At 38.4% G+C, this 20,567-nt stretch overlaps 3 protein-coding genes across 7 annotated transcripts; 2 read left to right on the top strand and 1 right to left on the bottom strand.

The window, feature by feature from the left end:
• Positions 1-601: 601 nt before the first annotated feature.
• On the bottom strand, positions 602-2,271 carry defbl2 (defensin, beta-like 2). Its single transcript, XM_044141089.1, has 3 exons — positions 1,296-2,271; positions 994-1,105; positions 602-909 (listed from the first exon to the last, which is right to left on the bottom strand). The coding sequence occupies exons 1-3, from the start codon at positions 1,402-1,404 to the stop codon at positions 888-890; spliced, it is 243 nt and encodes an 80-aa protein (XP_043997024.1). The 5' UTR covers positions 1,405-2,271; the 3' UTR covers positions 602-887.
• Positions 2,272-3,117: 846 nt separating this feature from the next.
• spag7 (sperm associated antigen 7) lies at positions 3,118-8,282 on the top strand. The gene is made up of 7 exons (XM_044141088.1): positions 3,118-3,334; positions 5,130-5,197; positions 5,295-5,383; positions 5,485-5,569; positions 5,671-5,760; positions 7,025-7,181; positions 7,279-8,282. The coding sequence occupies exons 1-7, from the start codon at positions 3,250-3,252 to the stop codon at positions 7,392-7,394; spliced, it is 690 nt and encodes a 229-aa protein (XP_043997023.1). The 5' UTR covers positions 3,118-3,249; the 3' UTR covers positions 7,395-8,282.
• A 2,533-nt stretch (positions 8,283-10,815) lies between these two features.
• On the top strand, positions 10,816-20,113 carry chrdl2 (chordin-like 2). Of its 5 annotated transcripts, none has more exons than XM_044141082.1 (12): positions 10,816-10,880; positions 11,238-11,377; positions 11,709-11,821; positions 11,909-12,002; positions 12,147-12,292; positions 13,354-13,447; positions 13,808-13,872; positions 14,620-14,782; positions 14,901-15,089; positions 15,197-15,370; positions 16,080-16,172; positions 17,060-20,112. In XM_044141082.1, exons 2-12 carry the CDS (start codon positions 11,311-11,313, stop codon positions 17,191-17,193), a joined length of 1,332 nt encoding a protein of 443 aa, XP_043997017.1. In that variant the 5' UTR covers positions 10,816-10,880; positions 11,238-11,310; the 3' UTR covers positions 17,194-20,112. The 5 variants fall into 5 exon arrangements, with proteins under 5 accessions (XP_043997017.1, XP_043997020.1, XP_043997018.1 ...); XM_044141083.1 differs by having other exon boundaries at positions 10,854-11,046; positions 17,060-20,113; XM_044141085.1 differs by lacking the exon at positions 11,238-11,377 and having other exon boundaries at positions 10,820-10,880; positions 17,060-20,113.
• Positions 20,114-20,567: the final 454 nt, after the last annotated feature.

The raw sequence follows: 20,567 nt of genomic DNA, 5'->3' as shown, positions 1-20,567 counted from the left end.
ATTTTATTAAAATTGGTTAGAGATTTGGTGAGATGCTGTTCACTTCAAATTTGAATTTAGGTACAACCTAAATAATTTTGTAAATATCTGCTGCAGTAAACATGTTGCATTGGAAGAAGTAGGAATTGTTGCTTTTCTGTTTTAAATAGAGGCAACTTGTTCATATTCTCAATGTATGTGTTACACCGTCAGCACAGTCAACTCATTCTCAAACAAACCAGTTAAGGCACCTGAGTACGAGTTAAAAACGTACTCTATATTAAAAAGAGAATAATAGTGAAAATACAAAAACCATCCTCAGAGACATTTGACCTTTCAATTCAACACACCACAGACAAAGCGACAATGAATTCGCATCGCAGTCCTGACTGGTGTATTGTAGTGCCGTCCGTCTGTTTCCCAGCAGCGTTGTCCAGACAGACAGACCGAACGAACGGTGAAACAACATAAACACAGATGAGAGACATAACACTTCATTCACAAAAGCTGTGCTCCATCCCAGCTATCTGGGTCAGTCACTTGACCGTTATTGTCTCCTGTCAGCACGGCAACCAGCGAAAGCATGCCAGACTGCTTTCCACACTGTTATTTCAAAGAAGCCCACCAAATAATAATTCAGACAATGATAGTAAACAAAAACATCAGTATGTTTATTTTAATGCATTTATTGGCAGCAAAGCAAATAAGCTAGACAATTCCGGTCAGGGCAGCGTAAAATTGTGGTGTACCTATTATTCTACCCACTACAGAAACTCTATGTTGGATCCAAATTTATTGGATACCAAACTGGGCTGAGATGGTGAAGCAGCAAGTCAACCATCTCTGCATAATATTCCAGAGGTTGTCTCCTAGCATCATGCAGGATTATCTGGACCATCATCAGAGTGCTAAGAACGCACGGCACAACACCTGGAACAAAACAAAAAGTCAAAACTTTAGCTCTTCTTACACCTTCTCATAGTGCTTTTTTCCGAGAGTAATCTTAAACTTTACCTATATCTTCGAGGACAACCATGGTGTCCAACAATGTACTCCTGGGCATAGCAGAACCGTCTGCAGAGTCCTCTGTACCCACAGGTCCAATACTGCATCTCTGGTTCTTCTCCTGATGACAAACATGAAAGAAAAATCATCCCTTCCATTAGGAATGAAATCACCTTTCTTTCTTTTTTTTTTTTTATTGTCACACATTTAAAATGATTGATATCAGAGCAACACAAACAGGTGAGACTGTCAATATAAATTGCTTTATTTTGGCTTCACAATGTAGCAAAACAGATTCATCCATTGCTCACCCTCCGCAGTCGCGAACATCAGGAGAAGTACGAGGAGAACCAAGCTCAGTCCTTTCATGTTTGGGCGCCAATTAACGTTCAGACTGCTGCTGACACACTGATGCTGCATTTATACAGCATTTCAAGCACAACAGGGGGGAGGAGTCCGTCCTGTCTGTCCAAATCACAACAACAGCATCATTGAAAGATGTCTGGGGCATGGAGGTCATGGCTGTCATGTTACCCAACACACAAAAATCATTGAGCTACGTTTACAAAGTTCTGAGAACTTATTGAGCAGATTGTTTAGCTTTCAACATCTGCTGAAATAAAAAGGGGTTTGTTGTCAAATTATACTTACATGTAGCACTTTTGTTGAACCGAGGAGTGGATCACAGCAAAGCAAAAGTTGAATTTTCAGGAGATGTTTGTTTAGCAGTGCAGGTCGGGGTGCTGTCTGTGTTTTCACAGCCTGGCCTTCTGCTCAGCCAGGCCTTTCTCCACATCTGAATATGGCTCTAGTTCTCAATTATTGCTGATGCTGTGAAACTACAATCACGCTTCACAAAACATTCCCCAGTGACGCAAGGGAGAATTGTTAACTTAACAATAAAAAGGTATGAACACATACACACACGATTGTAAAGCTTGCCCCCTGTTGCTTACGTAAAGATGTTTATTTACGTGTTTATCCTGTCTTCTGTCTGCCTCAGTAAAAGAAAAGAGATTACCCACACATTACCACATTTTAAGAAATTATAATCAACTTTTACGTCATAAATTTAAAACAATTGCAGCAACATATTCTCACTCTGAATTTTTTCATAAATCTAAGATTTATTTAGCGAATGTTGTCATTTAAAATTGTATATAACTTCTTTCAACTTATGTATAGTGTCTATAAACTAAAATTAGCATTTAGCAACTTTGTGTATCTCTTGGGTTTATATCTGACATAACATAACTTCAGTAAAGCACTTTGAAATGTGAAATGTGCCCTAACCCTAACCCTATTTGCTGCTGAAATGTGCTATACAAATAAAGTTTTATTGATTGATTGATTGATTGATTGATTGAACAAACACAATGGCCCAATTCTCTAATGCACTCTTCAAAATGGGAAATATGATACAAGGCAAATGCCCACAAGACGATGGCTACACAGCTAAATATGTGTAAACTTGCATTGATATTTATAAAAATCTTTATTTTTTGACAAACACAACACAACTTTACTTATGAAGAGTGGGAAGACATATGATACACACTTGTACTATAAATTATTAATTCCCCTGGCAGATTCAACATTCCAACACGCTCATTATGACAGGAAGAGGCTGAGCCAGAGCCACACTTAAATCTGATCAAAAATCTATAATCGAAGTTAAACATTAGGCCAAGATGCTCTCCAACCTCAGAAGACTTAGAGCTCGTCACACAAGACAAACTGTTAAAATATCCGTGGGACCACACAAAAAGCAATTTATATTTTTACAATTTATTATCTTTAAATGCCTGTCTTATTTTCTATCCAAAGCTGACCTAAGTCATTGCTTTAAATCTTCAACAACCTGAAAAATAAAAAAAGAAAATGAGGGATTAACCCCTAAAGATTTTTTTTTTCTTTCTGTTATTTGTTGAGTGTCTTGCCATCTTCAGGGGTGTTGTTTACAATTGTGCTAATAAGGTTCAGATTGAGCTTGTCTTGTACAACTTGTATTCTCATCACGATAACGTGTTTATTTGTGTGTGTATTTCTTCTATTCTCAAACAGAATATGGAAAGGGTGGGGGGGGGACCACGACCTTAAATCAATAAATATGATGTTCGGCTCGGCTTTCACTGCAGCACTACAGCCCTTTGGGACGTGGTGGCAGCAGATTGTTTGAATGCAGATTTTTTTCTAGAGAAGAATACTGAGCCCTAACACGCATGCGCACAGTGTTCGGCAGGAGAAGAGGTATATCATTGCAAGATGGCGGACCTCCTTGGTTCAATCTTAAACTCGATGGAGAAACCTCCTACAGTCGGCGACCAAGAAAGCCGACGGAAGGCTCGAGGTACGCAGCATGCTGTTTAGATAAGGACTCACTTCATCTTCGTGTGAAGTGGGGAAATGGCGCCAAAAAGCGGGCGCTAGTGAAGGTCTAAAACTAAATGACATGCTAAGGGAACATTTGTTTTGCTACTAATGGACATTTGAGCTTTCAGTTTCGTGTAAGCTGTGTTGACCCGAGCGTGGCACCGCCTCAGTGAGACACGCAGCTTATCAGTCTGTGGACCCAGGCTGCTGCGGCACTGTAAACAAACACCACACTGTTCATGTGTGTCCTTAAAAATAAATGACATATTTCTCAAATTCATATCCTTTTATCTGCGCTTTAATTATGCTACATTTCCTCCCTGACAAGAGATTATCTATTAATAATTAAACTACCGTCAATACTATTAGAAATGGCTAAAGGTATATTTAGAAAGCCCGTGCACTAATGAAGGCCAGAAGCCTGATAATCTTACAAATAATTTGGGAATAAATGTATTAAAAGTAAACTTGAGTGCATACATTAAATAAAATAATCCAAATATTTTATTAGATCCCAATTTATTTCAATCTGTTGTAGAATAAAACCATCATATCATTATCTGTTAATCTTTCCATTTTTAGTTAATTATTTTTACTTATCTATATTATTTAATTAATTTCACCAGTAAGTAGTTAATTATGTATGGGTTTATTTAATCTAATTAATATTATAATTTGAGATATGTTTTAGTAATTCACTAATTATTGATTTATTGGATTTTTTTTTTAAATGATCACATAATTAGTTTAATATTGATGAAGGTTCTAGGACTTAAAGTGCACAAAAATATTTATTTTCATATACAGTTGTAAAGAGGGAGAAGTCAACATTTATTTGATCAGGTACAGTGCTGCAAGCCAATCACATGAAAGTATTTTCTAATTTTTCATTTTTAAACGAGACAGTTAAACAGTACATAAATAATAAGGCGTTAACCCCGACAAGGGGATTTAAAACACACATCTTTTCTGGGGTGGGGGAAAGCGATCCTGGATCAGGCCCTTGCTGAATTCATTTTATTTTATTTTGTAGGCTCGACACTTGCTGTTATCCTCCACTTACTCACTTTTTTCAACGTTGAAGTGCGACTGTACAGTCAAAGTCTGGAACAAAAACTGACCAGAAAATTTTGATCAATTTTAAACTTTTTGCGTTTTTTTTTCGCAACTAAAGTTTGTGTTGAACAATAAATCAAGTAGCATCAGTAAACCTGAAGATATTTGGTGAACCTGATATAAATCTAATATTATATAATATAAATTTTTTTGTCATGCTGTAGCTTTACATGAAAGAATGTACATAAAATATCAGAGACTCTACGTCTTGGATTTAGTATTTAAAATTTGTGTCAATTGAAGTATATTTTTAAATATTGAAGCAGGGTTTCCCCCAGTGTATTATAAGCCTGGCGGGCCACCAGGCTTTATTTGTGCCCCCACCAGGCTGAGCACTGTTTAAGTCTTTTTTAAATGTTTGCATTTTTTAAGACTTTATAGTTGGTGTTCAGGTATTAATCTGCCAGTCTTTCAATAACACATAATCATCAAGAGATAGTTTCAAATTTCCTGTCAACTTTAAAAAATTTTTAAATCAAAAACATGACGGGCTGCTGGATGAATGATTGGCATAGCACCAACCACCGGACGTAGATACCTGTCATCTGTTTAAGTGTTGTGGCTTAATTCGTTCCAGTTAGATGGAACGAGCAAAAGCTACAAGACTGTCCTCTTTACCTCATAAAAACCTTTTTTTTTCTTTTTTTTCCTTAAAGAGCAAGCTGCAAGACTAAAGAAGATGGAAGAATTGGAGAAAAGAAAGAAAGCAGAGTTTAGGAAGAAGGTGAGACCTTCAAGTAAAATAAAAGTTTTTCTAATTCTCCTGCGTCCCACATGTGGTCGCCGTTTCACAACGTGATCATTTATCACCTTAAATCTAGATGGAGAAAGAGGTGTCGGATTTCATCCAAGACAGCTCACAACAAAAAAGAAAATACAACCCTATGGGAAAAATTGAAAGGAGTATACTGTAAGAAATCACTATTTTATTTTTGCCGCAGTTTTGGCCCTTTCCAGTACATCGATTAAAAAAAAACAAATAAAAAAAAACCTCATTGTGTATTTTTATAGGCACGATGTTGCAGAAGTGGCTGGTCTCACTTCGTTTTCTTTCGGAGAGGATGAGGAGAGTCGGTACGTCATGCTGTTTAAGAAGGTATTGGGTCTTTGCTCTTACCAAATTGTTGGATTTTCAAAACAAATTCTCAGTGTTTAATTTGGTGGCTGATGGAGGAGAAATGTGATCGTTGAACTCAGGAGTTCGCGCCGTCGGATGAAGAGCTGGAGGCGTATCGCAAAGGAGAAGAGTGGGATCCGCAGCTGGCAGAACAGCGACGCAGACTAAAAGTAAGTCTGTAGGGTTAAAAAATAAAATAAAATAAAATAATGCATCAGATGAGATCAACACACTTAGAAATCAAATGTTATGTTTTGGTGAAGTGTATTCTTATTCGTCAGACCAATTGGTGGTGAATTATAGCGATGCTTACAAAAAGGATGTTGATGTTTCACCACAACATGAAATAAAATAACAACCAACCGAATGAGCTTTTTAGAGACCTGCTGTCAAGACAGATGTAGCTTAAACTCTTCCTTCTGACCTTTATTTGAAATTCTGGGTTAATAAATATTAGGAATTATGTTGTTTTAATAAAAGGACAAATAAGGAATGTCACAGTTGTATCTGATTTGGACAGATCTCTCACACAAAGTATCTGACCTCCTACAAAAAATCAAAAGCTGTGTATTATCTTTGATGACGTTCTCCTTCTGTTCTGTCAAGCGTCATCAAGTTTAATATTATAAATCTGATCTGAGCCGTAAGCATATCTTAGTATACTCTAGTCTATACTGAATCTGTTTTTGTAAAATTACCTATAATTCTGTAGTTGTGACTGGAAACCAGATGCTCACCAATATTCTGCACCTGCTTGTTTTATGGTGACATTTATGGGTTTTTTTTGTTTTTTTTTTAAATTGAGCTGTTTTAGCATTTTCCATAGTTCTTGTTCAAAACCCTGATGGATCTGTTGTGCAAACTAAATCCAATTTTGACAATCCACAGATATGCACAGAAATGATTCTGCACATTTTTACTGAGGCTGCAGTGTTGGGTGCAAATACAAAAGCATTTTTTAAACCAATTTGTTGGCCTAAAACAAAAATGTTCACTAAAGTTTGTATTTTATTGTGAAAAGGTTAGACGAACAGTCTTGGATAAAATTAAGAGCCCACTGCACTGAACCCTATTGAAAACCTCCTGGTTATTCCCGTCAAATATTGATTTCTGAACTGAGTTGAACACTAGTGTTGTTGTTTCTAAGTGATTATGAACTTGTTTTCTTTGCATTGAAAGCACTGCATCTTTTTTTTTTTGCCATTTTGACCATTTCTCATGTTCTGCAAATGAATACAACATTTTTTGCTTGGAATTTCAGAGACATGTTGTCAGTGGTTCATAGAATAAAACAACAACGTTCATTTTACTCAAACATTTACCTGAAAACAGTAAAAGCAGAGAAACTGATCATTTTAAGTGGTTTAACTTTTTAAAAGACACTCTGTGGAATACCTTCCGTCTTTTATTGAATTTTTTTTCTCCCCCTCACAGGAGCGGGCTGCATTAGAAGAAGCAGCATCCACTCAGACAGAAAAGACACAAGCATGTCCCAACTCCAACTACAGAGACAAGTACAGTCACCTGATAGGCACCTCTGCTGCTAAAGATGCAGCTCACACACTGGAGGCTAACAGGAGCTACGGCTGTGGTGAGGATTTCCGCTGCCACACGTAAAACGGGCAAATACTTCTGCTGTGAATCCTTCTCCGTATTCACGCTGCGGTTACTTCTCTCTCTGTCGGCAGTGCCGGTGGCCAACAAGAGGGACACGCGCTCCATAGAGGAAGCCATGAACGAAATCCGAGCGAAGAAGCGGCAGAAGCGCGACGACGACACGGGGACACAGAGCAGCAGTTTCTGAGTTCCCGCTGTTGCTGTTGTGTGTGTGGAATGCGTGTGTTACTTTGTGTGCGCAGTTCGATTCTTCTGTTGATGCTGTTTTCCGTACTTTAGGATTTTAAAGGATAGCTCGTTGATTGGTCAGGCTTTACGTCTGTGTGAACATGACTGTGATCTTGCCCGGTGGACGGTATTTAGGTTTGCGGATTATTGGCGTCTCTTTAACATCTTCTTGTCATGTCCTGTTAGTCATCGGATGCCACATGCCATTTTAAACCGTAACAGTATGAGTCTATCCTTCGGAAAGTGTCTTGTCATTCAGAAAAAAACATGACGATAGATCATTTTTAAATAAAATCTTTTGTTGCTTAATTATAATTTTGATGCAGCTGCATATTTAAAAAATGTTAGGAAAAGTTTTATTATTTAGAATCACTGCTAATTTTGTACCTTGGCTGTATTTTAACAAGTTGCAGCAGCAGATTTCCATCGATAATGTTTAAAAATCCCCAGTGTATGTAGAAACCTCTTTACCAGCTTTTTGTCAATTAGTTTTTAATTAAGGGTCGATTCTTTACTTTGAAAGGTTAAACCTTGCTAAATGTGTCCATCACAGGAGTAAGCCAGTTTTAAAACACACTTTATCTGAATTTTTAAATGTGATTTTTACTTTGTTTCTACACATTGGCACTGACTTGAGTGTAATAGTTTTATTTTTTTTCTTTTCCTCATTTTAACTCATGCAGCAGGTGTCGTACCACTAAAATGGAGTTAAGGTACAAAACTCCTTTTAGCGTTGAGATTTATTTAATCATCATCAGACTTTGAACCAAGGAGGAATAGCGTGGCATCATTATGTCTTTTTAAACCTTGTTTTGTTTCCATGTGTGTTAATAAATGCTGCTTACAACTCTGTGTTACCTTTACTTTTTTACACACCTGGCACTCTTCTTATTCTTTGATTTTAATACACCAGTACGCTACATTAAACACATGCTGTATAAAATATATTGTAGAATAAAAGATTGCACCACTGGATCCTAAGTGCTCTGTTATAGCACTATATGTTTTATTCATAATTTATCCATAATATACTTTTAGAATAATTTAAAGTAACAGCAAAAATTATTTTTTATAATGTAGGACTGAAGATTTTTTTTTTTTTAAGTTTTCAAAATGTGCATAGTTTTTAACCCTAAAACTGTATGAGCGATAAACTTGGTTTTATATTATCAAAGCTTAATACCAAACTGCGGCTCCAGTATGTCCTGTCTCTTATGGAGAGTGAAGAGTGTCAAATGACAATAAAAATAATTTATGTAACAATTATTGAAGTGTGTCATTAATTTATTAAAACTCTTCACTGTCCGTAGATCTGTCTTTTGATCCAACTTTAAATAATATAAATGTATTCATGAATTGCTTATTTAAAAATGTACAATAAAGTTTTGTAAAGTAAATTTTTCTTTAGATTAATTTATGCAAATATAAGTCAACAGATCTTAATTAAATGTTCAGCTTGGATTTAATTTAAAGGTAAATCTTGAACTTTTTTCTCGTTTTGATGTTTCTGAACTAAATAAACTTTCTTTACTGGTCGGAATCCAGAGCTGTGCAGATCATTACCAACTTCAACTGTGATCTCCACAGAAACAGAGACGCTCGACCTTCACCAGTCAGATCCACTTTTCTGTTGAAAAAGCATCCGGTTTCAACCACATTTACAATCTTTAGTGATGGTGCGGCAAGAGGTTGGAGAAGGAGTTAGCAATGGTGGTTAGCCACTCTTAACCCAAAACAGCAGGAAGCACTGTCGAAGTATTCCACACTTTAACTTTATTTCACTTCGTCCATGTAAACCCAGATGGTACATAGTCTCATACATGAGAAAAGTAACGATAGTTTACCGCTCTACACCTCATCATCACCGATGATCTCCTCTACAACAACGTGGAAGACGAGTTCTCACTCTGTCCAGTAGTACAACAAAGGAAAAAGGGACTAGGCGCCCCCTTGTGGTGATACCTACTCATCTCTAGGAACCAAGCAGTATAATAACTGTTAGTTACATTTGTCCCTCACTTAACTGTGAATCATTTAATTAAAGAAAGTTGTAAAATACAATCAGAATTTTGCTCCACTTTTCAATTTTCTATAATGTGTTTTGGAAAATCAAATCGAGTTAAAATAGCAGTAACGTTGAACTGATAATGTGCAGTGGTTGCATAAAACAACCTAGTGATCAAGTTGTGTATTAACGTGCATAAATTTCAGAGCCTGAAATTTAAAGCAACACATAAAAAACAAGAAAACATTTGAAACCCATTACTTTAGCGCAGCATACCGATATGTAACAGAAGAGTGTTTTCTGATTGCTGGTTCAATACAGCAATGAGGTCTGGGAAAATTTCTGAACTGAAAGTTCCTGCTCCATCAATCTTCCGCTGGTAAATATGTAAATGTAATCACCAGAAGCCAAATAACAAACTTATATGGTATTTTAAAACTCTAAATGCCCATTTCACTTTACGCTGACCCAGAAGAAGAGCTGTTGAATATAGTCATTTCCGACTATGAGCTCTCTTTCATTTTTCAACATTTTTCTGTTGGATAATAAATTAAGGAACAAAAAAAATAAAATAAAATAAAAAAATCTGAAAAGCCGCTTTGGAGCCGAAAGAGCCGACTCTTTTTAGTGATCCGAGCCAAAAGAGCCGGTTCTCTGAAAAGAGCCAGAATTCCCACGCTGCAAGTGAGCCCCTCCCACTCTGACAGGTGATCAGTCCCACAGCAACCTGATTCAGAAAACCTCACCTGCACACAGAGACCCCACTTTCAAGAATAAAAATGGAAACTGATCTTAGTTTTCGATTCACAGACGGAACATCGGCTAAAACATAAACGGTGAAAAAGCAGTTTTCACGAATAAGTGAAAACTGATTTATGATTTATACGGACCTACATTATTATGGGGAATTAATAAGATTTCTCTGATATACATTCTGATATCAATTTTTATGTTTTTCTTGTTTGTAGTCGCAGAAATGCAAAGTAGGTGTCTGTGTATATGACAGGAACTTTTTATTGTCTTTAAATAAAGGTACAAAAGAAATGCATTTTCTCAGTTTTTCCACATGTAGCATTGTTTAATGGCCTGTCCTTGATTGAATAGATTTGAATTGAAATGAAATGAACTGAACCCCATTCTGTCCACATTGGAAATGAATCACAAAGCGGCTTCTCGTCAGATTTTCCTACCATAGCATGGATAGATAGCTATGTACGGAAGAGGATTGGGGCCACTGGAAAAAATTAAAAAATAAAAAATAAAAATCTAACCTTAATCTCAGAATTCTGAAATTAAAGTTAGAATTATTTTTTTTCCCAGTGGCCCTAATCCTCTTCCGTAGCTATGTCTATCTGTCATTGCTAGCGCGCAGGTAGGATGTATCTGATGAGTAAGCAGTATGTGACATTGCATCGATGTACGCATGCGCTTTACCACAAGGTAGGACGGAATAATTGGTAGCACAGATAGAACACCTGTTCTTTTGGCTCTCAGTGTAACTCGTAGTTTGTCATCACCCGTCACCTCATATGTTAGCTTAACTTGGCGAATATGAATGTTTTGAATGCTTAGAGCCCCAAACATTTGCTCTTAGAGCAACAAAATGGTAAGCAGTTCTTTATGCAAACATTGCTGCTTTTCATATTTGGACTTTGCCTGCACAATCCTGATGTTCACTCCACTGTCATCACAATTTGCCTCCTGAAGAAGGCGCCATAGAATAACCTAGACTAATATCGGATTTTCTTTTCCTTTTTTTGTTCTTCCTCTAAATCTTTGTTTCACACTGTCCTGCAGTTTTTTTAACGTCTCACTGAAGCGCACATGTATTGCGCACTGAAGACTCAGTCACGCACATGTGGGGGAAAAAATGAAGCTTAAGTTTTTGTTCTTTTTCATAATGTGGTTTCCATCCGCGGAGCTGAAACCTCGGAGAGGTAGGAGCCGGTTCTGTTGATGACTTTTTATCTTATTATCCCGATCAGACGCGCAGAGGCTTTTAAAATGCGAGGAACGAGACAAAAGTATGGGGCTCCTCTCGGATTGTGTCGCAGCTCTCTGATCTGAGCCACACATGGCGTTTGGTTAAACCTATTCTGTCATAAAAGTTAATAATAATAATAATAATAATAATAATAATAATAATAATAATAATAATAATAATAATAATAATAATAATAAACAGTATATTTGTTTTAATTGCGGAAAAAAATGTGACGAGGTTTCTGTTTTGAGGGAAAATGTTGATGGTTTATTTGTGACTCTCAGGCTCCGGAGTGGTTTGTACTTTTAAAGACAAAACCTACAGACCAGGGGACAGCTGGCATCCCTATCTGGAGCCTTTTGGATACATGTTCTGCATGCGCTGCGGCTGCACAGAGGTACTTTTCACCAAACCAGGGGAATTCAGTCCGTAAAGGACGGCGGGTGGATGGAGGTGCTTTTAAACATGCCACCTCTTCCCTCAGACAGGCCATGTGAAGTGTAACGCCATCAAGTGTCCTGCGCTGGCGTGTGAGAACCCCGTGACAGACCCTCAGCGGTGTTGTCCAAGGTGCACAGGTACGCTCCGGCGTTGGCACCTCCGGGCGCCAGAGAGAAACGCAATGACGGTGCGTGTGTGTGACGTATCCTCCTCCTCCTCCTCCTCCTCCTCCTCCTCCTCCTCCTCCTCCTCCTCCTCCTCCTCCTCCTCCGCCTCCTCAGATGAGCCCAGGATTCCCGCAGGACTGAGGGCGCCAGTCAAAACCTGCAGCCACAACGGGACTGTCTATCAGCCAGGGGACACCTTCACCACCCAGGGCCTCTTTTCATCCAGGCAGAGCAATCAGTGCGTCATGTGCACATGCTCAGTAAGTTCCATCCAAGTCTAGGAGAGTCATCAAGATTTTTATTTTTTATTTTTAATGTTCTGGTTGAAGGATATACATCTACGGTATAAAACAATACAAAGTAATTACAGAGGAAAACATCCAGCAGCATTTTCAGGTCCCAGCAGGAAACTGGCTTTTGTTGGATGAGGATGTTGCTCTGAATAGTAATAATTAATAATTGTGCACTGGTCATGTGGTTTAAAACAATCATTTCTAAACATAAGATTTTTTTTTTGCTCAGTGAACAAATGTATTCAATATAGAAGTTGGATTTAGTTGCTGTAATAGAAGATTAATAAATTTTTTTACCAAGTGTATCAACAAATAGATATGCCATTGTACAATAAACCATAAACTGCAAGTAAGTGAGCTGTAATATCCATTTTTGACATAAGAATCATCATGCTGCTGGGATCTCTGCACTGGTTATTTATCCTCAGGTGGTTAAAATGTAGAACGCTACATGAAACTGTGCGGAACAACTTTAATTTTGCACGCTGTTTCTTTTCATGTGCTCGTAATTGTATTTTTTTCCCGCCATCTGTGCCCGCCGTTGCTAGTGCTGCGCACTACAAGCGGAGGCGCATTGTGAAATCACATTAACAGCATGCAGAAGGTGAAAACATCTCACTGTAGTCGCGCTCGGTTGTGATCACCAGAGGAAAAGCAGAGAAATGCAGCCAAAGCTGAACTCGATGTGGCGCTCTTCGCGAGGCCACCTGATGTGAGAAGTTAATGAATCTGAAAATATGTAACCATAAACTCAGCACCAACAGTTTCAAGTCATTTTTTTTGTTTTGTACAACAGAGAAACTGTGTCACATTTCCTCCATCTGTTGGATTTCTCAATTGCAGTTTTGCTTTTGCCATAACCACATTGAACATAGGTCACGTTTCTTTTGTTTTATGCAATGTACTTCATATAACTAAATAAAAAAATAATCAGGTTATGATGGTTCTTTCGAAGTTGGACACTTTGGTGATGATTCTCTTTTCCTTTCTTTTCTCTTCTTTTTGTTTCTTTTCGTTTCTTTTCACAGAATGGAAATATCTTCTGCGCTCTGAAAACATGCCAACCTGTCACCTGTTCTTCACCAGCTTCTCTCCCAGATACCTGCTGTTTGGTGTGTAAAGGTAGCCAAACTCCTCCAGTCGGATTTAAAAAAAATACACATTTTTTTTCTCTGTTTTCATCTTTAAAAGTATGTAAGTGTAACATTAAGGAAGAATTTATTATTCTGTAACACGTCTGATCTACACTGATTGTAAAAGGCAAGTTCATTGGTATTGAACAATAAACTAGTATTGAACAAAAGGAGTGCATAATAATGGAAACTAGAGAAAAGCTGCAATATATGGTAAAAAAAAATTACTCATGCAACTACGACAAAGCATACACGGAAAAAAATAAATAAATTGGAATGGACCAGCAAGAATAAAAAAATATTTCAATCTGAATGTTGTTTCAAACTTAAATTACATTTTCCTTCTCAGACCACAGCAGCAGCAGCGGCGCATCGTCCACCGAGGATGGAAACCATCAGCTGAACAGAGGCGTCGTATGTATCGTATCTTAGACTTTTTCACATTTTAATCGTCTTAGAAACAAAGACATCATGTAGGTTAGATGGGCCAACACAAAAGAAGTGGACGAATTGTGAAGTGGAAGGAAAGTGAAACATGAAACCCCTGCTGCTTTCACAGAGGAGCTGAGAATCTGTTACACCGCACTGGTGTATCAGACTTAAGGCGACTGGATATATGTACACATCATACTTTTTATTTATAAAATACATTTTAATGTCACTTTCCTTCTGCTGTACCATCATGCTCTACTTCGTGTTTTTCTATCTCATAAGATGATCCAATGCAAAAAGGTAAATAGTTGTAACATGGCAACATATAAAAAGCTGGAACTATAGATGGAATGAAAGATGCAATTTAATAAAAATAACATTTAGTTCCTGACGAGGATCCTCTCTGTTTTTATCAATTTCTACTCTTTAGATTATTTTTTTTGAGGTACTGGGTTTGATTGAGTGCTTAAAGGCAAAGATTTTCATTCTTCCCCCTTCAACTTCCACAGACCGTTTGGCCACAGTGACCACCTTACTGGCAACCATTCTTCCTTTCAAAAAAGCTGGAAAAGATGTGAGCCTTTCAGACGTCTGCAGCCAGCTTTTTATGATTTAGGACATGATGTGACGTTCCCGCAGCTATCAGTCGGGGGGGAGAGAGGGGAGCAAGCTCAGCAAACAGCCGGATAGATGACCAACTGTTTTTTATTATGTCTGTATTCAAAACAGAGGCATTCAGTCGACCAGTGTTCTGGAGAGCAGAGCAGGGTGAGGTCGGACCGCGCCACCAGGACGAAGGTCTCTGCCAGGGCTCTGAGCCTCAGCAGGCTCAACCTCAGAGGGGCCTCGGAGACCACGGTGAGGATTTTGCTGCAGAGGAAACACCAACGAGGTGAGGCTTTTATGCGCAAACATAAAGATAGTATGTGGCCGTTTGAATTTATTGGCACCTTCCTCGCACGTTTACGATTGTTCCCGCATGCGCCTCACGTGTTTCCTATTTGTCTCAGTGTGTTTATACAATGGCAAGACGTACTCTCATGGAGATATGTGGCATCCAGTTTTGGGGAGGGTCCTGGAATGCATCGTTTGCTCTTGCATCGATGGCCTCCAAGACTGCAAGCGCATCACGTGTCCGAGCCAGTATCCGTGCCAGCATCCAATAAAATTGCCGGGTAAATGCTGCAAGACTTGTCCAGGTAAAGGTGCATGTGACTCATAGGAACGACGGGGTAATTACACTGAGAACCATGGAAAGATTTTATCGTTTCAGCCTCTTTCTCTGTGTTTTTTATTCTCTCTGCAGAGAGAACAGCTGAAATAAACCAGACCAGGTGCTATCTTGGGTATAAAAACAACCTTTTGGTGTATAAAGTAGAACCAGCCTTGAAAGTTGATTCTCCCAACACGGTTAGAATCATCGCTGCTGAAAGACAAAGCACTGCTGAGATTGAAGTGCAAGCCTGGAACACAGCAGAAGGTATTGTGGACTCGAAAAAATAAAAGTATATTTAAAAAATACGTCTGTGAAAGTCAGAAGAGAGGATTGTATTAAACTGTGTTTGTTCAAAGATTTTGTTTTCACTTGACAGAATAAGAAGAGCAAAGAGCTGTCAATACGAATGTTGTGAAAAAAAATATTTGCTTCTAAGTTTATTCTCTTGTTACTTTTTGTGATCGAGTTAACTACTTAATCTCATCAAAAGGAAGGGGAAATGCATGAAAATCAACTTGAGGGATGAATGAAATGAATGAATAAATAAAATAATAACAATCATGGGCTGCACAGTGGCGCAGTTGGTAGAGCTGTTGCCTTGCAGCAAGAAGGTCGTGGGTTCAAATCCCGGTCTGGGGTCTTTCTGCATGGAGTTTGCATGTTCTCCCTGTGCATGGTGGGTTCTCTCCGGGTTCTCCGGCTTCCTCCCACAGTCCAAAAACATGACTGTCAGGTTAATTGGTCTCTCTAAATTCTCCCTAGGTGTGTGTGTGAATGGTTGTTTGTCCTGTCTGTTTTCTGTGTTGCCCTGCGACAGACTGGCGACCTGTCTGGGGTGAACCCCGCCTCTCGCCCGGGACGTTAGCTGGGGATAGAAACCAGCAACCCTCCCGACCCCATTAGGGACAAGGGTGATTAGAAAATGGATGGATGGATAACAATCATCATTTGAAAACTGCATTTTGTTTTCAAGGTATTTTACAAATAATGGAGATTGGCGACGTTCAAAGGAAAGACATCACAGATCATCCAGAAAATTACACTCTTCTTACCACTCTCGATGAAGGTTTGTGTTCTTCTGTTTTTATTTACGTTATTAAACACATTCATTATGCAGTTATGATGGTAAACTATCTGGCAGGTCACTCTCCATCTACTGTCAGAATATTTCTTATGTAAATGTTCAAGGTTGTTACATTTTAATTATCATTCAATGGGTGGCAGACAACTATCTCCAGTTGCCACATGCTTTGTCGTGCATGAAAAGATTACAAATCTTAATGCTGTTTTAGTCGGTAACATACAGTGCCGTCCACACTTCTAGATATAAATGATTCACATGTTATTGCAGCAGCATATTTTTCAATAATAATTATAGGTTGGATCCGAATCCAACCTATAATTTGAGTATATCCATCAAGAATATATCAAAGTAATTATTGGTACATTTATCAGCATCTCTACCTGTACACAAACACTTCTTCACATCTCCTGTAACACTTCAGATACAAATCAGGCGCTTTTCCTGGGTTGCTTCCAGATAACCAGTTAGCATGTAGATACTGTGGTTCTGGAGACTTGTTGACGCCAAGATGAGACGAGGAGCCGAAAACCAAAACCAGGAATCCTGACAGAGAAAAGCTGTAGAGCTTCAGCATTTAATTTTTCCGAAGAGATCCAGCTGATCTGGATTAATGAGCAAATGCACCCACAAAAGACGGGAAGAATGGACTCACATCTTTTAAGAATATCCTCTTGTTTGTGTTTTGACAACAGAAAGGAAAAGCATCTAGAAACCAATTAGTGGATTATCACGTTATGAGACTATAAGATCTCTCTGTTTACTTGATTTATGTGTCCTATATGTATTTTGACACATGTTGCTCAGTTTGTGTTTATCTTATTTAAGTAAATTTAAATCTTTTCTTTTTTTTTTTTTTTTTTTTTTTTCAGACACGTGGAAAAAATTTAAAGAGTTGGGAGAAAACCTGAGCAGAGCTTCTAAGACCACCATTTGTGGAGACGGCATTCGGGAAATAGTGACGTTCTTGAATCCAAAGCAAACTGAAGGCCTGTGTTCACCATAGCAACCACTCGTGATATCAGTATTCACACTCAATTGTATATCTAAAGACATATGTTATTCATACAAGCTGCACTTGTTTTTTTTAATTTTACTTTATTTATGCAAGCGAACTTTCTTACGCTTAATGTTTTTTTATGCATCTTTGCCATTTTTGTTTGGCGTCTTCAAACAGTGATGATGTCGACATCCGTCTTTGTTGTTTACGATTCTTGTAATAAATCTAAACATTGTAAGACTTGATAAACTAGAATATGATGACGATAGGCATATTGCACTAGCTGTAAACACCTGTTGCCTCATTACATTATGACCAACAACAAGTAAAATGGAAAATGCAGTTACAGCTGGCAGTGAGTTTAATAATAACACAGGATATTAGAATAGGGATAAAAGAAATGCTAGCATTGTGTACTTAATGTTGATGTGTTGGAAGAGAAAAAAACACGTAATGGTAAGAATTGAGGCGGTTTTGACAGATGACAGGTCACGATGGCTGGACAATCGGGTCGTACCATGTCCACAGTGGCAGCTCTGGTGTGCTGACTGGTCCCAGATATTGGTATTAGGGCCATTGGCACCACCAGTAGGGGGCTACAAATCTTCTGGCCTCAATTCTCCCAAGACCAGGACCACTGGCAACACTCAGGCCACTAAAAGATAACTTGTATAGCGTGTTATCAAATTTAGAGGACCCCAAAGTGCTACAGACTACCTTCAGTCATTCACCCATTCACATGCTGATGGCGGCAAGCTCCTGGGTATTAGCCACATCTACCCTGGGGCACAGCGACAGAGGCTAGGCTACTGGAGTCTCTAACCAACGTCAGCAGGCAAGGCAGCCATTGTGTTCAAGGACATAATGACAGAGTTAAACCAGCAACCCACTAACTGAGTGATGATCTTCTACCATCCGTTGCCACTATCGTCCATTTTACTTTTACCCTTTCATGCTCATTAGTGTCCACAACATCTCTGCTTTCTCTTTCCGTCCGTGGTATTTCTCAGATTTCTCACCTTGGATTGCTAAGTTTTCTTCTTCTGACTCCACCATCACAATCTCTGGTTGGTTAGCCGTCTCCTGTCTCAGACTTATCGTTCTCAGCTGCTCTTGTTGGTGTTTCCCATTTTGACAGCGAAACCTTCAGCCCAACCTTAGCACTTAGCGCACAAGTGTTCTTGTGCGCTATTTCAGCCTCTTGGTAATGACATCCCATGTTTACTTTTCTGGTCAGAAGTCTGTTATGTCGTTGACTGTTTCAGTGGCGTCTCCTCACGGCCAAACTCTCTGTTCCTGTCTGATGCGGTAGAAGCTGATCTTTATTACTCCTCTACTGCCATGAGTTTTGCCTTTGTGTTTTCCTTCAGCCATTCGTAGCACTTTGTAGGTAAAAATCATGAAGATTTATCTCCCCATGATGATTCCACTAGGAGCTACTCTTGCATATTGAGATTTTCTTGCCAGAGACATTTAGCAGTTCCTCTTTTGGGGACATATTTCAGGATCTTGGATGTTTCATCCTGCCTTGATGCTCATTAGTCCCTCCTTTAGCTTAGCATACACTCTCAGGACTAAAGGTAAAACCCTGCTAGTGCAATGAAAGAAGGTTACCTCTTACTTTAAATCCATTCTGGAGCTTGAGCAATTTAATTGGAGGAGTGTTATTCTGTTCACATTACCAGTACGCTGGTGGAAACCGGCTCCTTGTTCTATGTGTTGCTTCATTCAGAGGTTCTGGACCCTCAGCTATTGACAAGCGATTGCTTCCTGGACGTCCATGCTTTCTGGATTTACTCAGTTTATCTGATATTGGGATCTGTTTGGTGATCTGAAACTTTTAGGCAAAAGTAAAACCAGATGGAATCTGTAAAGAGGGAACTCACATTTTGCGACGATGAGAGGCCATCAATTAGGATTCCCTTTGAAGGATTTCTGGATATGCCTCTGGTTTAGAGGAGTAGTGAATTATGTTGTTCCTGACTTGTGCAAATTGTAGCCTGTTACATTATTTTTGTAGCAATAACATTTTGAGAGGAATTTTGCTTCAGCAAACTATTTGAACAATTTTTTTGATGTGTTGTTTTTGCCTTTAATTTTAAAGAAGGCACATTTTGTTCTGCATGTGAACCAGGTTGTTATTCATCACTTGTAAATATTAGCCAAGGTTTTGTCGTATTATTTATAGTATACCGGTTTTTGGCTGTGTGTATTTGTCTGTTGAATGTCTTTTTTTTTTTTTTCATGAAGTAGCTTTTAAGTGTTAGCTTTCAAAAAGTACAAAACTGTGCAAAGGGTTGTAAGAGAACCCTCCCTCTGATGTTAAAACCGTTTTTATGTAGCAGAAAGATTTGAGTTATTTTTAAACCTCGACAGCTTCAGTAATTATATATTTTTTTTGCTGTGGGGCGACATATCTGAACGCACTTTGTACTTCACGCAGCTATTTCGAACTACACGGTGTTGCCTGATATTTTACACCATTAAAGAACAGTGTTTGACTGCTCATGGCTGTTTCTTGTATGTTCCCGCTGGAAGCATGTGCTTCAAACAAGATGTGCCCTCTTGCTCAGAGCTGTGTTTAACAAAGACTTGCTGATTCATCGCAGACCTGCACACTGCCTGCTGCAGCACAAAGGATCTAGCAGCACTATCGCCTCAAGGTTTCTATTAAGCAAAGCTCTGGAGATCTGTGTAAGCCGTGTTCTTGGTAGAGATGAAATATTTTTGGTGGCATCGAGTTGAAACGTTCAAGAGAGGCAGAGTTGTTAGATAATTGGCGTGAGTGTTATATTAACTTTGCCTTATTGCTCATTTATTTGAACAGTTCTTTTGCTCAGGGTGCAGCCATTATACAGAAAACGGCTTCAGTGATTTTCAAACCAGGAGATTTTAATTTATCGTGATTTTTTTTCTTTTTTTTTTTTTCTCTAAACCAAACATGGATTTTGAACTAAAACACACACATACTTGTGGGCGGCCCTCTGAGAAGCTCGCAACTCAAAGTCTTCAGAAATGAAAAACACACAGAAGTTAAAACATCAAATGAAATTTTAAGCTGAGAAAAGATCAGAGCCGACAAAACAAGCTGGCGGGAGATTAGATTGTCAAAGTAAGATAACCTTGAATAAAACTTTCACAGCATTTACACACACACAGACACACACAAAAAGAATGAAATAACTTTCATCCATTGTTATTTTGGTAAATATGGTAAATAATTCCTTGAGCAAGAATGGATCATTTACATTATGAAAACCATTAAATAATTATTTTTTACATTAAAACTTTGGCTGAAGGAAAGAGAAATATGAATAAGGAACTGCATTACTGAGTCAACAAAAATGTCTACAAAAAGAAAATGCGCATTTATTAAAGAA

The sequence above is a fragment of the Gambusia affinis genome, linkage group LG15 (genome assembly GCF_019740435.1).
Source record: "Gambusia affinis linkage group LG15, SWU_Gaff_1.0, whole genome shotgun sequence".
In the NCBI taxonomy this organism is placed as follows: domain Eukaryota; kingdom Metazoa; phylum Chordata; class Actinopteri; order Cyprinodontiformes; family Poeciliidae; genus Gambusia; species Gambusia affinis.
Note: the sequence above shows the minus strand (reverse complement) of the source record. Positions and strands in the feature narration are given on the sequence as shown.